This window comes from Macaca nemestrina, chromosome 7 (genome assembly GCF_043159975.1).
Source record: "Macaca nemestrina isolate mMacNem1 chromosome 7, mMacNem.hap1, whole genome shotgun sequence".
Taxonomy (NCBI): Eukaryota; Metazoa; Chordata; class Mammalia; order Primates; family Cercopithecidae; genus Macaca; species Macaca nemestrina.
In genome coordinates this window covers 37,512,945-37,528,195 of record NC_092131.1, presented here as the reverse complement: position 1 = coordinate 37,528,195, position 15,251 = coordinate 37,512,945, and the positions used below count along the sequence as shown (strand labels likewise).

Genomic DNA, 15,251 nt, shown 5'->3' with positions numbered 1-15,251 from the left:
TTCAAAATCTGAAAAGGTGTAGGGGTGATAATAATATTTGTCCCCCCCCAACTTCTTTTATTTGGTAACCAAAAGAGAGAAATAAGTGAATTTTTGTTAAGTATAAAGAAATTGTTATCTGATGAAATTTCCTGATTTTGCTCCCTGTGTGCTTCCTAGCTTTTTGTCTTAATTTGGCAGTTTGGATATCCTTTTGGATCATTTGCTTGCTTCACATACCAAAATATAATCTCCATGACGGCGGGATTGTTTTCATCTGTTTTGCTCACCATTGTATCCTCAATAGCTGGAACACTGCACAGTGCTTACTACTCAATAAATACTTAAATGAAGTCATGAATCTGAATGGAGTATTAAATACATGAAATTATGAAAAGTAAAAATAATATTTTGATACCTTGGGATGTCATTCTGATCCTCTTTTATAAACTACTGGAGCTGTTGCTCAAAATTAAACTTTGAATATTTAAAATGCTGCTGTTTGTACCTGACGCATTTTGCTGGTCTTTTCTTCCCCCAATGTATCTTCTCCTCTGTCTATTCTCCATGTTTTTGGAAAGCCTGTCTCTTGAAAACACAGAATGAGTCAGATACCCTTTGTATTGATCAGTTAACTTCTGAATGGCACTCTGTAAATTGAGTCAAAATACCTTTTGCATATCATTTTTCATTATGCGTTGCCAACTTTGCATCTTCTATTTCATGTTTCAATATATTTGGCTGTGTCATTCTCTGCATATTCTCTGTACATGAAATCTCCAATTCCCAAAATGCTGTTTACCACCCTGCCCCTACTCCCTTGCCCTGGAAAACTCCTATTTTCTCTCAATAGAGGTTAAATGTTATATCTTCATAGAAGCATTCCTTATGAAATGGTAAGTGTTCCACTTGTGTGCCCTGTCACTTTGTGGTCACCCCTTTATGGTTTGATGCCCTCTAGGAATAGAGATGGAGAGGGTCCAACAATGTGTTAGCAAAAAGAAGCAGAGGACAGCTACTGGAGCCACACGGAGGGAGGAGTGAACCAATAATACAATCTGGTCAAATCAGAGAAAGTTCCACATGTTGTAAGTGTACACATCCATATGGAGACAAAAGATAGCTGCTCCAGTTTATTGATTCTTTGTTGAAAGGCTTTATGGTAAAAAACCATTGAAGTTGATTAAAGTAAAATTTGTCAGCCTAATGTTCTTTTATATTTGCTGAGTTTTGTATTTCTGCTTGAGATTACTTTGAAATAATCCATTGTTTCTGGGATTATGTTGGTTTCATCTTTTATGCTTAATTGTGGAATTTATTTTGCTATAAGGAATGAGATAGGTATCTAATCGTATACTTTTCCAAATGGGTAGCCTGTTGTCCTGATACACTTCATAGAATAAATCCTTTATCACTGCTTTGCTGGTAAATTGGGATCCTGTATTGTATTTTAAAGTTAATTTGTTAGAGTCACCTTTTTTTACTTTTAATTTTTACAAGAAGCAGTGCACTTTGCAATATTCTTATTTTAAGAAAAGCTGCATAGTTATTTTATATTCACTGAGTTAATTAGAGCTATATCAGTCAATTATACCAGGATTGGTGGGTAGAATTCACCTGTTTATAACAAACATAGAGTCTTACCTCCTGTTTTAATTGGGATTGCCCAAAAAGCAGACCCAGAGACAGGATTTAAGTGGAGTTACTTTTCTGGGGAAGCACAAAACAGGGTAGACTAATGAATAGATTTTCTCTGTGTACAACTGGAGCCATCCCTGTGCGCTTTCTGAGAAGTCATGTGAAACACAACTTTGATTAATACTCCATGGTTCAGGAGAAAGCTGTAAGGAAAAGAATATCTGAGATATAAGCACGTGAAGTGGTAAACTCTCAGAGCATGGAGATTGTCTACTGTGGCTGCAAGTGAACTCAAGTGGGACGAGAAGATGTAGGGTGGGCTTTCAGCATCTACTGTACCCAGGTTCCTTAGAAAACATATGCTGAGGCAAGGATTAAATCTAAATGGTTTACTTGGAAAATACAATCCTAGGGAAATGAGAGTAAAAGTAAACGTATTTGGGGCTGGAAAGTCTCGTACAGCAGATGCTGGTGGTACCTGCCTGTATCCTCTTAGGCTGAACCTTGAGGCTGTCTGTAGCATGGATGACAAGTCCTATACACACTAATGGCTTTCTGCTTTACGGGGGTGTGCTCAGTGCACTCATGGAGGAAGCTGGAAACAAGAAGGAGTTAAATCATCTGAAAGCAACTCTGGACCAATGAGAGATGTTGTGTGAAAGAGCATGGTAGTTTCCCCAGTCCTCATGGGACTTCTATGTGGTGTTGGGATCCAAGACAGGGTGTACATTGTTAGTATAACAGGAACTGGTTCTCTCTACCTTCAAAAAACAAACAAACAAAAAAACAAAAACAAACAAACCCAAACAAACAAAAAAAACCCAAAACCCTTTTCTTTTCTTCACAAAGTCCTCTTTGTTCTTTGAGCACTTATTGAAAAAGCTGACTGGAGACTATCTCAGTCTATTCAGTTCTCCCTCTGATCCTCCACTATGGACTTTCTTTCAAACTGTGTCTTATTGTTATTAACCTTTACTGTTTTCTTAACAGTTTAGGCACAGAACTAACATCACTTTGCACAAGTTTTCCAAACCCTGGCCACGTGAACTAAGCCATCTGATTGCTGGTATATCAGCATCTAGATTATACAAAATTATCTGAACTTATTTTCATTCCTGCTGATGCAAGTGCCTGGTGGGTCAAGTCCAGAGCATGGACGCATGACAAAGTATGGCTTCCATGAAAAGAAAACAACGTCACACTACCTCTCTTTTTGGTGAGTTGGACACCTGTGTAGAAGGTTGAGGAATGTCGTTTGTTTAGGTAAAGATATTAGAAGGGGATTTTTCCATTTGTACTGAAAGCAGAGATGATGCAGGATCTTTCACAGGTAACTTCCCAAGGCAGTAGCACAATCAAACCCTGTGACTTGATGCCACAGATGGCACATAAGCCTCTCACGAAGGTCATAAATGGTCTTGACACTCCTATGGTACAAACACTTGCCACATCACCAGATGTTATGGATGGCCCAGAAGTCAGCCCTGTGCAACTTGGATTTGCTCACTTGCTCTCCTCATTAGACTGATAGGCACCAAAGATTACATGGTGATAGCATGGTGAGTATTCAAAAAATGTGGAATAACTTGGCCAGGTGACAAAATCAAGCCCTATAGCTGCCAAAACCAAACTAAAGATCTCCTATATCTGATATTGTGCAATCTGTTCTGCTCCTATGGACTGACAGAGACACATACAGATTCACAGATGCCAATATGACAGAAGACCAGGCACAACAAACCCCAATCTGTTGGGTCACAAATTTGACTCTGATATTATTTGTGAACCACACTGGTCTTTTTATCTTGCGTGGTGACAAGGTCTATGAAGGGTTCTCACCTACATGGTCAGAATGATGGGGACTCAGATACCCAATGCCTTTGTCACCAAGTACTCCTCCTTCAATGCCAGCCAAATTATAAACTTGGGCTCCTTTGTTTATAAAGTAATGCCACACAAGCGTACTAAATGAGATGTTACAGAAAATCCCCTTATATGTCAGAATTCTAAGTTCCTTTCCATGCTGAGATCCATTTTCCCAGGCTTTGGAACTTATGAGAGGGAAAGGGAAATTCTCAATGTTTCCATGGTAATAGAACAGGAGTCAGTATTACTATGCAAGCACTGAGAAGACTCCAATCAGAAGTTAACAGTTTAGCCTCTGTCGTACTCCAGAATCACCATGTCCTGGATAGAATGACAGCCCAAGAAGGAGCGGCATGTGCAATCATTGGTGAGGAACGCTGCTTATATGTAAACCACCAGGGACAAATAGAATCTAATCTGAACTTTTTGAAAGACAAGATAAACACTCTTCGTCATATAAATGAAGCTAAACCATTCAATTGGCCTGACCCATTGTCAGGGATAGGAGACTGGTTGAATGGAGTATGGGTAAATGTGTTTAGATTGTGCTTTTCTGCTTATTAATTCTCCTTCTAATCTGTGTTCTTCTCTCCCTTTGCAGATCCCTTGCCACTCAGCTGCTAACACAACTCTTCTCTCCACAAATACTAACTCAGCTTTTAATTTGAAACTGTTACGGAAGTTTCAGACAGGAAAAATAAAGGAGTTAAAAGTGTGCCACTCCAAAATATGCCAAATTAGTGTATTGATTACTTCAAGCTCAAAGCACTTTGGAAACTGTAGTTCCAGAAGTGACTATCTGACCTGCCTTTTCCTGCATATAGCAAGCCGTAAAACTTCCATGGAGAAAGATGCCTTCCCTGTGCCAGGACAAGAAAATAACCATATCCCCAGGTTTGGAAATTTTTGCTGCAGTAGACCTGTACAAATAAACTAAAGTAACTCTTATCTCCCACTAGCTTTATAACTCCTCCTTGACATTCCACACCAATACATCTCCTAGTGACTTCCCTGGAATTCACTGTCCCTAGCTTAGGTCTTTTTGTGTCATGGCCCCAGTCCCTGTTGGACGGAACAAAGGGGGTCGCACGTGGGAATAAAGACAAAGACAAAAGAGTATATTTGGATGACGGGGTCGGGGGCTCCTTGCTTTTAGTGAACAAGGGCCCTGAGCTTATAGCTTCCTTCATATTTATTGAGAAAAGGAGATAGGGAGAAGGAGGTGGTTGTCAGTAGGCTGCTTGACTCGGTGCAGGCCTGCACCACTGTATTCTCTGAACAGTAGTCTTTAGATGTTCCAGTAGCTAACCTCAAGGACAACGGTACCAGGGAGTGATTGTACTCAGCATACCTTCTGGCGGCTGTGAGTTTTCCCACATCCTGCATTCATGACAAACAGTTTGTTGTTTGATCATATAGCCTCCAGTGGAATGCTGAGTAGGTTACAACCCACAGGCTTTTGGCTCTCTATACTTTTGTCTTGTCATTTCTTCACAAATTTATTGTTCTTTTTCTAAAAGTATAAAAACTTTCTGCTTTGACCATTATTTTGGGTCTTCTCACTCTTGAAAAGATACTCATGTATATGAATTCTCCAGGGGCACACAAACAGGTGGCCATAGTGGCAGAGATGGAGGTGCATTGGGCTCAATAGCATGGACTCCCACTTGCCAAGGGAGTTAATCAAGACACTTCTCTCATGAATGTCCAACTTGCCAGTGACACAGATCAAGGCTGAGTTTCTGGGAAGGTGCTATTCTTCAAGGAAAACAAACAGTGAAATAGTGAGACATTGACTACTTTGTGCCCCTTTTATCCTGGGAGGGCCACCGATTAGTTCATACAAGAAAATATACATATTCTAGTTATGATATTGTCTATAGAGCTCGAGCCTGCACCACTACTGTGGGCATACGGATTGTAAGATCTTTAAGCATGGAGTCTCATACAACTTGGCATATGAATAGAGGATTCATTCACCCTTTAGTGTATGAGGTGCAGGAATGGTACATAGCAATGAATTATATTGTTTGTATCATATATTCAATATTTAGTAGCATCTATTCTCCTAAAGTGCTGAGAATGGCCTGCAGAAGGCAGAGCCAGAGTGCCAGCTCAGAAACAATATTCTGAAAGAATTGAGTGCCAGCCTTCACAATGCATTGTGTATATTAAGTCAGAGATTCCTACATGGTGTTGTATATGCAATAGAAAGAATATATGGGGCCCAGAGCCAAGGAAGAGAAGCCGGGTGGCCTCACTTATCATCACACTTGATGATCCACTGATCTGCTTCCCTCCTTGCAACTACCTGTTCTCTAGGCAGGTCTTGGTCCACAAAGAGAATGCATCTTTGCCAGAGGACCCAGCATAAGTTCCATAGACCTGCAAGCTGCCCTCAGGGCATCTGGGACATCTTCTGTTCAAGGACCAGCAGGTAAAAAGAAGAGTCATTTTGGCAGGAGTAATTGACCCTGAAGAGCAGGGAAGGTAAGGCTGCTGAGCCCCAGTAGAGGCATGGAGGGTTATATGGAGAAACTAGGGGATTCACTTGGGAGCCACTTGGAACCACCCAATGCAATGGTAACTGCGAATGGATATGTGCAGCAGTGTTGACCTCCCGGGATGAAGGTGCAAAAGATTTAAAACAAACATTAGCAAGTGCTCTGGGTCCTCCCTGACTGCCACTTTTGTCCTTTTTATTTTTCCTTCTTCTCTTTATTTTTTTAAAGTTAAAACAAAATTAATGTTATAAAGATGGGGTCTTGCTTTGTTGCCCAAGCTGGTCTCAAAGTCCTGGGCTCAAGTATTCCTCCCACCTTCGCCTCCCAAAGTGCTAGGATTATAGGCATGAGCAACCATGCCCAGTGCCCTCCCCCAACCCATTTTTTAAAAAACCATATACCTCTCACAGCCCATGGCTATTCAAAAACCCACAAGGTTTGTAAAGACGGTTCTCAGAATTATTGTTCTGTTGGTTATTAGACTCCAAAGAAGGTACAAGTAAATATGAATAGTCTCCATCTATGGGTTTTGGTTAAGGTGAACACTGGTGCTAAAATTGAAAGGACAAGGACAGCTACTCAGAACGTTCCCATCTTGTAAAAACCTTGACCCTGCTTCACTTGTGACATCACCTGGTCTTCAGGTACTCCCTCATGTAGTTCAATTGAATAAAGCCTTTAACCTCTATGTGAGTCACTTTAAAAAACTTATATAATATATATGTTTAATAATTTTGTGTTGTTACTTGGAATAGTTTTGTGCAAAATGCCAACACTGCCCAGTTTTGTGCCAAAGACAGCATTATCAAAGAACCCTAATTTCTGTGGGTGGAATGGTCAGCCGTGCTGTTGGTATCTGATTCTTTTTTTCCCTCATTTTTATTTTTGTTCTTGATTTCCAACTTTTATTTTAAGGTCAGCGGTAGAGGTGCAGGATAGGCTATGCAGGTTCATTACATGGGTAAACACTGCCATGGCAGTTTGCTGCACAGATTGTCCCATCACCTCACTTTCTTTCATAGCATGGTGGTTGCATGCTTTGACTTTTTTCTAGGTACCCTTTTGTCAGACTGAAGTCAGCATTTTCCTTCCATCTTTCAGAGTTCTGTAGATGAGCAGAGAGTTTAGGTAACTTTCCTAAGGTGAGAAAAGACTCTTCTATTATCTCAAATTTCTTCTACTATGGAAACTCCTATTCAACCCAAACACCTGGTCAGATCTGTGTAGACATATGGTCTGGTGCAATGTTGATCAATCTGTTAAATTCTTAAGTGGCGTGATTTCATCAGGTATAAATTTGAACCGGAGTGCCTTTGGTTACTTGGGGCATGTCAAACTTGTGCATTTTTGTGTCACCTTAGAAGAAAAGGGTAGCAGAATAGCTGACACTCCACAAATAACTTACTTTATTTGGTATGAAGAAACCATGAAAAGAAATATTTTGAACAATCTCTAGTCTTGAGTCCTGTTTTCAACAGCTTCAATGATCTTCCTTTCCCAAAGGCCTCCTCCCTTCTGTCTACCTCTATTTATGCTTCTGATTCTCACCTCCCTTCTATCCTGATCCCTATCTTCTTGAAGTCCCCCTTGCTTCTTTTCTTCCACATCTCCACCTCCCTTGTACTATGTGACCTGGAACATCACCTCTTGTTGGATATGACAAGCCTTAAAAACAAGAGAAAAGTTTTTAAAACACACACACACACACAGACACACATACACATACAGACATACAGTGTCACTCTGTTACCCAGGCTGGTGTGCAGTGGTACAGTCATGACTCACTGTAACCTCCAGCTCCTGGTCTCAAGTGATCCTCCTGCCTCAGCCTCCCAAGTAGATGGGTCTACAGGGACACACTATTCCACCGGGCTGATTTTTAAATTCTTTTAGAGACGGGGTCTTGCTATCCTGCTCAGGTTGGCCTTGAATTCCTGGCTTTAAGTGATCTTCCTGCCTCAGCCTCCTGAATAGCTAGGACTACAAGCATGCGCCACCATGCCTAGCTAATTTCTTTATATTTTGTGTTGATAGATTCTCACTATGTTGCCCAGGCTGGTCTCAAACTGATACTCCCTCCTCATACTCTGGAATAGCTAGGACTATAGGTATGTGCCACCATGCCTGCATAATTTTTTTTTGTTTTTAAATATTTTATAGAGACAGAGTCTCACAATGTTACCCAGGTTGGTCTCAAACTCCTGGCCTCGAGGAATCCTCCCACCTCAGGCCCCCAAATCTCTGGGATTATAGGCGTGAGTCACTGGACCCCACCTTAGTGCACTATTTCTGAAGCGATTCTTTAGGTAAGATTTTGTGTCTGTACATTTATCAGACTGTCAGTTCCATCCTGTAATTTATAGATAGGCTGGGCTCAGGCAATTCCTGGAGATTTAAAATATGATGTCCCATAACTTTAATTTCCAGATAAATTGAGAAGTGATTTATCAGTGAATAATGACCTTTTCTGTAATAGTTTAACAGTAAAGACAAAAAGTCAGAGACATTACATATGGGATTCCCCGGGCTTAGCATAATGCAAAAATACTGAGAATAATGAAAATGATAGCAGATAGCATGTACCAAGTGCCCAGCACTTTGGGAGGCCGAGGTGGGTGAATCACTTGAGGCCAGGAGTTTGAGATCAGCCTGGCCAAGATGGTGAAACCCTGTCTCTACTAAAAATACAAAAATTAATCTGGTGTGGTAGCATATGCCTGTAATCCCAGCTACTCAGGAAGTTGAGGTGGGAAAATTGCTTGAACCCCGGGATGCAGTGGTTACAGTGAGCCGAGATTGTGCCACTGCACTCCAACCTGCCAGGCTACGCACCAGACACCCTACCTCAAAAAAAAAAAAAAAATTAAGAATGTGAGCAAATGTATATTAGTGTACATGGGATTTGCCACAGGGGTATCTAGAAAACATTAGCCTCAAATCTTAAATGAGTACAGGTCCTCTTGTTAGTGAATCTAGGAGTTTCTGCCATCATCTATAGAAGTATTGAGAATATGACCAGACAGGAAATGTTAAGTAAATTTAAACACACAGACCCTTTTTAAATTGCCAAGTGATTTTATTTCAAGATGACATCAAATTGCTAAGAGGTGATGTAACCATCATAATGACTATTGATTACAACTCCCAGTAAGTGTCAATGAGATTTTCTCCATTGTGTGGGCTCCCATTAGTATTTACTCCTCAGGTTCAGTAGTTTGCAATACTTTCTCTTCCATAAATTCTATTGCTTGTAAAAAGCCACCAAAGAGAAGCGAAACCAGTAAAAGGATGTAACGAGTAAATATTAAAAGTAGTGCTCGGTTTGTATTCACAAGGATGCTGCCTGCAATATGATATTGTTTGTCAGGTGGAGGGCCACTATCTATACTACCTCCTGTTCCTCTCAGTTCACATGTTGGTGGTTGCCACCCAAACACACAGTGACAATGTTTTTTGTTGTTACATACTCCTTTGTAATTGCATGTTTTAAGATCACACTCAAAATGCAGGTCTTGATAAAAAGTACAATTGTGTTTAAGACAGTAGCTCCCTGGGCCACAGGTTGCACCATCCACTACCAGCCCCATTTCTGGCAAGTCTGTTCCCTGGTGTGCTTCATAGCCAAAGCATTTTTCTTCTTTTATGTCGCGTACTAATATACTACGAAATGTAGTGTGCTCACCTCCACCGGGAATCTCGCTGACACCACTACAGTGCAACATTCCACAAAAAACATCATCTTCTTCACATGGAAAAGGTTTACTTCCTCCTCGCTGTAGAATAACCCCACAGTTTCCAAATCGGTCACCAATCCTATTCAATTGTTGATAGCACGCTGGGGAGCCGTCTTTCACTTGGTAGCCAAAAAGGGCTTGACACTGCATATCACGGTCACTGCAGTTTCCTCTTACACAAACAGATACTGCTGAACATGGGGTTCCATCCTGGACATAGACGTCATTTGGACACTCTTCGTTTTTCCCATCACAGTATTCCGGTAGATCACATATACCACCCAAGTCTCTGCAAACCACTCCAGGGGCAGCATATTTACACTCACGGCAGCAAAGTCCTGTATTGCAAACACTGCCAAGAGAAAGGATACAAGAGGTCTCACAACATCTATCATTGGCACAATCTTTAAGGGAGCCACAGTCACATTCTTCCCTCTGATTTTTGATCTTGTCTCCACAACGAGGAGCTACATAAGGAAAATTAGTGTATGGAATATTTGGTGCACTCAAACAAAGATCCCATCCATTCAACCTGAGTTGAATCCTCTCATAAGAACAATTGCTCATCATATCATTAAGATCAGGAACAGGAGCCATGAGACAGTTGGTTCGTCGAAAACAATAACAACCAGCAGAATCATGTGTCAAGCCCAAGTTATGACCTAGTGCATGCGCTGTTAAACATGCCCCCCTAAATAAGTGATACCTCATTAAATACACAAACATTGCTCCCCAGTTGGGGTTGCACATTCCATTAAACTGGGCATAACAGTCCTTGTTTTCAAGTTGATATGCTGTAAAAACAACTGAGGTATCATGTTCAATTTTTGCGTACCATCTAAATAATTTCCACAAACCAAAGTTTTCTACAGCAGTTCCAGCAGACATTCCATAAAACTTTATTAAATCCCTTTTATTCCATATGCACAAAACACGTACATAGACATTTAAATAAACTGGTTTGAAAATGGTATGTATGATACTGTTAATAATCACTACATTCTCTATTATGTGTGACACATTAGGGTTCCGCTGGAATAATCCATTAGTAACCGTGTAGTGAATTTTCAAGTTTTTTCTATGATGCCTCCACAAATAAACGTGGCCCGCTCTGGGAGTTTCAGCCAGTTTTACCTTTTCAGATTCTTGATCTCTCTCTTCCCCTTCAGTCTTACATCTACTAGCCTCTCCCGGTCTTTCTTCTGACACAAGCAGGGATACTACATGCTCAAATTTGGAAGAAGCCTCCAGGGGTTTGATTTCATAAGTCAAGTCATCCACCTGCAGCATGCCATGCAGCCCTCCATGGCAGGTGTCCAATGTGGCCACAGACCCAGGAATCCCTTCCAGGTAGCAGTCATAGTAACAGTCTCGCGGGACAAAAGGGTAGTTCTCCTGCATGGCCCCCTGGTCATTATCAGTAAAAACAGGTAAATGTCTGGGCATCATGTTCTTCTTGAGCTTCATGTGAATCACGTGCCTTCGGCCCTGGAAACGCATGCTGTAAGAGAGTTGGTCTGGCATCTCAACTCCACGCCTCCTGTGGGGCACTTTCCTGGGGATTACAATTTCTGAGGAAGTAAAGCGCCATCCTGGTGGGTCATGAAAACAATAGACCTGGGACAAGAGTGCCCAGAGGACAGGCAGCCAGAGAGCACCTGTCAAGGGGTCCTGGACCCAGGCAGGTCCCATGAATAAGGGAACCTTTGACCAAAGAAAATGCAATCAAATGGGAGGCACCAAGAGGATCCCTCAGTCTTCAGGCTTCTCCTCAGGGCAGTTATGATGAAAGCAGAGTGAGTCTGCAGGCTTGGCACCCCCTGATAGGTGAGTGGGAAGGGTTAGGCTATTACATAACAATGGTGTGCTCATCAGGGGAGGCTGTTTTCAGTGAGCTGGAGAGGTAGGCCAGGGGGTCAAAGGAAGAGGAAAAAAATGGCAGGAATTGAGAATAGCAGCATATAACTGAGCTGATATGTCCCATGTCCTCTAAGGGAAGTCATAAGTGGGGTTTGATGAATAAGTGGGTTTGATGCAAGTTTAGGACACTTAAGGACATTTTTCTCAAGCCTAAATGAGGGAAGGTCTCAACATGTAATTAAAAGAGGGAAGCGTATCCAATGATAAGGAAAGTGGAAACTTCTCCTTAAAAGAATTTTGAGTGCTGCAATAAACATATGTGTATAGGTGCTTTTATAGTATAATGATTTATAATCCTTTGGGTATATACCCAGTAATGGGATTGCTGGGTCAAATGGTATTTCTGGTTCTAGATCCTTGAGGAATTGCCACACTGTCTTCCACAACGGTTGAACTAACTTACACTCCCACCAACAATGTAAAAGAGTATCAATTTCTCCACATCCTTTCCCGCATCTGTTGTTTCCAGACTTTTTAATGATCACCATTCTAACTGGCGTGAGATGGCATCTCATTGTGGTTTTGATTGGCATTTATCTAATGACTAGTGATGATGAGCATTTTTTTTCATGTTTGTTGGCCGTATAAATGTCTTCTTTCAAGAATTGTCTGTTCATATCCTTTGCCCTATTTTTGATGGGGTGATTTGTTTTTTCCTTGTAAATTTGTTTAAGTTCCTTGTAGATTCTGGATATTAGACCTTTGTCAGATAGATAGATTGCAAAATTTTTCTCTCACTCTGTAGGTTGCCTGTTTACTCTAATGGTAGTTTCTTTTGCTGAGCAGAAGCTCTTTAGTTTAATTAGATCCCATTTGTCAATTTTGGCTTTTGTTGCAATTGCTTTTGCGATGAACAACTTCAGCAAAGTCTCTGGGTACAAATCAATGTGCAAAAATCACAAGCATTCCAATACACCAAAAATAGACAAGTATAGAGCCAAATCATGAGTGAATTCTCATTCACAATGGCTACAAAGAAAATAAAATACCTAGGAATACAACTTACAAGGGACCTGAAGTCCTCTTCGAGTAGAACTGCAAACCACTGCTCTAGGAAAGAAGAGAGGACACAAACAAATGAAAAAAAATTCCATGCTCATGGATAGGAAGAATCAATATTGTGAAAACGGCCATACTGCCCAAAGCAATTTAGACATTCAATGCTATTCCTATCAAACTACCATTGACTTTCTCCACTGAACTAGAGAAAGTTACTTTAAATTTCATATGGAACCAAAAAAGAGCCCATATAGTCAACACAATCCTAATCAAAAAGAACAAAGCAGCAGATATCACTCTACCTGCCTTCAAACTACAGTACAAGGCTACAGTGACGAAAGCAGCATATGATACTGGTATCAAAACAGATATATAGACCAATGGAACAGAACAGAGGCCTCAGAAATAACACCACACATCTACAACCATCTGATCTTTGACAAACATGACAAAAACAAGCAATGGGGAAAGGATTCCTTATTTAATAAATGGTGCTGGGAAAACTCGTTAGCCATGACAGTAGATTTCTCATCAGAAAACATGGAAGCCAGAAGGATGTGGCACAACATTTTTTAAGTACCGAAAGGAAAGAGCTGTCAACCATGCATTTTATATCATGTGAAACTGTCCTTCAGGAATGAACAGGAAATAAAGACATTCTGAAAGGAAGGAGAACTACAAGAGTTTGCAGCTAGCGGATCTACTGTTAAAGATTGGCCAAAGGACACTGTGGAAAGTAGTTTGGAGATTTCTCGAATAATTAGAAAGAGAACTTCCATTCAACTGAGCAATCCCATTACTGGGTATATGCCAAAGAAAAATAAATTGTTCTATCAGAAAGACACATGCACCTGTATGTTCATTGCAGTACTATTCACAATAGCAAAGACATAGAACCAATCTAGCTGCCCAACAATGGTGGATTCGATAAAGAAAATGTGGTACATCCACACCATGGAATACTATAGAGCCATACAAAGAATGAAATCATGCCTTTGCAGTAACATAGATGCAGCTTGACACGATGCGTATCTGTGTCCCCACCCAAATCTCATGTTGAATTGTAATCCCCAGTGTTGGAGGTGGGGCATGGTGAGAGGTGATTGAATCATGGGGATAGTCCTTCATGAATGGTTTAGCATCATCTTCTCAGGTAATGGTGAGTGAGTTCTCATGAGATCTGTTTGTTTAAAAGTGCGTAGCACCTCCCCCTTCACTCTCTTTGTCTGTCCTTCTCCAGCCATATGAAGTGATGGCTTCCCCTTCACCTTCTGCCATGATTGTAAGTTTCCTGAGATCTCACCTGAAGCCAAGCAGATGCCAGCATCATGCTTCCTGTATTGCCTGCAGAACTGAGTCAATTACCTTCTTTTCTTTATAAATTACCCAGTCTCAGGGATTTCTTTATAGCAGTGTGCGAATGAACAAATACACAGCTGGAGGTAACAGAAAACCAAAAACCAAATACAAATAAGAAATAGCTATAACAAATAGAAATAAATAATGAAAGGGAAGACTTAAGCATTAACAATAATTACCTTAAATGTAAATGATCTTAATACACCAATCTAAAGACAGAGAGAAGCAGAGTGGGTAAATAAACATGACACAACACTATGCTGTGTATAAAAAATTCACTTCAAATCTAATCAAATAGGCCGAATGTAAAAGAATTGAAAAAGATTTACCATGTAAACACTTGATTTTAAAAAAGCAGGAGTGGCTACATACTTTCACACACAAATGAGTACAAATATAACTGAGGCAATCTGAGTAAGCCCAGGAAATTGTATTGATGTCAACAACCTAGTGATGTTATTGTACTGTTGCAGGGGCTCTTGAAAAAAGTATGCTGAGAATAGATAGGGCTCAAGGACAGTATCTCCAATTGAACTTTTAATGCACTCGCATAGGCGCCAAGAAGGCGCACAAATAAGGAAGAGCATAGAGACAAGGAACTAAGCAGAAGGTTACATCTGTGTAAAGAAAGTTTGTTTTGCATTGTGTTCTTTCTGCTGACGTGGGATTTATGGACTATAAATAAAGTGAGGCGGAGGCTCTGGGCGCGGCCGCCATGTTCTCTGTATGTCTTCTTCTGTGTTGTCTTGTGTGTTCATTCCTTTGTTTAGAAAACACTTGGACCCCAACAACTGGCACAGCGAGCAGGATCCGTGGCTCCACGAGAGCAAGGAACCGGAGGGGGAGCACCCCGGGTTTGTAAGTAAAACAAAAAAAGGGGGACCCACGGGAAAATTATGGGGAATTCTATCTCTCTGACCTCAGAATATTTACGGCTGTTTCAAGGACTGTTGCTGTCTATAGGAGTAGAAGTGAAAGAAAAAGACTTTGAAGTGATTGTTTGCCCATGTTGAACAACATTGTTACTGGTTTCAGTATCAGATTAAAGTGCAGCTGAATTGGAGAGAATGGTTACAGGTAGTAAAGCTTTGCTTAGAGCTCACCAGTTAGGGGATACTATGCCTCTAAATTTGTGGGCCAGGCACGGTGGCTCAAGCCTGTAATCCCAGCACTTTGGGAGGCCGAGGCGGGCGGATCACAAGGTCAGGAGATCAAGACCACAGTGAAACCCCGTCTCTACTAAAAATACAAA

At 40.9% G+C, this 15,251-nt stretch overlaps 3 protein-coding genes across 17 annotated transcripts in view; 1 reads left to right on the top strand and 2 right to left on the bottom strand.

Annotated features, from left to right (window-relative positions):
* Positions 1 to 4,222, top strand: part of LOC105472920 (ADAM metallopeptidase domain 21) — a 27,697-nt gene extending 23,475 nt beyond the window's left edge. For 4 of the 7 annotated variants that reach the window (XR_011625779.1, XR_011625778.1, XR_011625777.1 and 1 more), the window contains 2 exons: positions 2,608 to 2,833; positions 4,085 to 4,222. The gene's annotated coding sequence lies outside the window, so the exon portion shown is untranslated. Of the gene's footprint in view, positions 1 to 940; positions 1,068 to 2,607; positions 2,834 to 4,084 lie in introns of all 7 variants that reach the window. The other 3 variants (XR_011625776.1, XR_011625774.1, XR_981943.3) reach the window with 1 other exon arrangement.
* Positions 1 to 15,251, bottom strand: part of LOC105472918 (disintegrin and metalloproteinase domain-containing protein 20-like) — a 21,398-nt gene extending 6,147 nt beyond the window's left edge. For 2 of the 9 annotated variants that reach the window (XR_011625781.1, XR_011625780.1), the window contains exons 1-2: positions 2,823 to 3,443; positions 488 to 567 (exon numbers count right to left, since the gene is read on the bottom strand). Coding sequence is in view for 1 of the 9 variants with exons in the window: in XM_071099959.1 (XP_070956060.1) it covers positions 7,611 to 7,652; positions 10,856 to 11,413 (600 nt within the window). In the remaining 8 variants the exon portion in view is untranslated. The other 7 variants (XR_011625784.1, XR_011625783.1, XR_011625782.1 and 4 more) reach the window with 6 other exon arrangements.
* On the bottom strand, positions 8,921 to 10,840 carry LOC139364259 (disintegrin and metalloproteinase domain-containing protein 30-like). Its single transcript, XM_071099957.1, has one exon. It carries the CDS (start codon positions 10,607 to 10,609, stop codon positions 9,182 to 9,184), a length of 1,428 nt encoding a protein of 475 aa, XP_070956058.1. The 5' UTR covers positions 10,610 to 10,840; the 3' UTR covers positions 8,921 to 9,181.

Bases quoted from the DNA above. Each gene is read 5' to 3' on its own strand.
- LOC139364259 (XM_071099957.1), bottom strand. From the start codon at position 10,609: ATGTCTGCTGGAACTGCTGTAGAAAACTTTGGTTTGTGGAAATTATTT.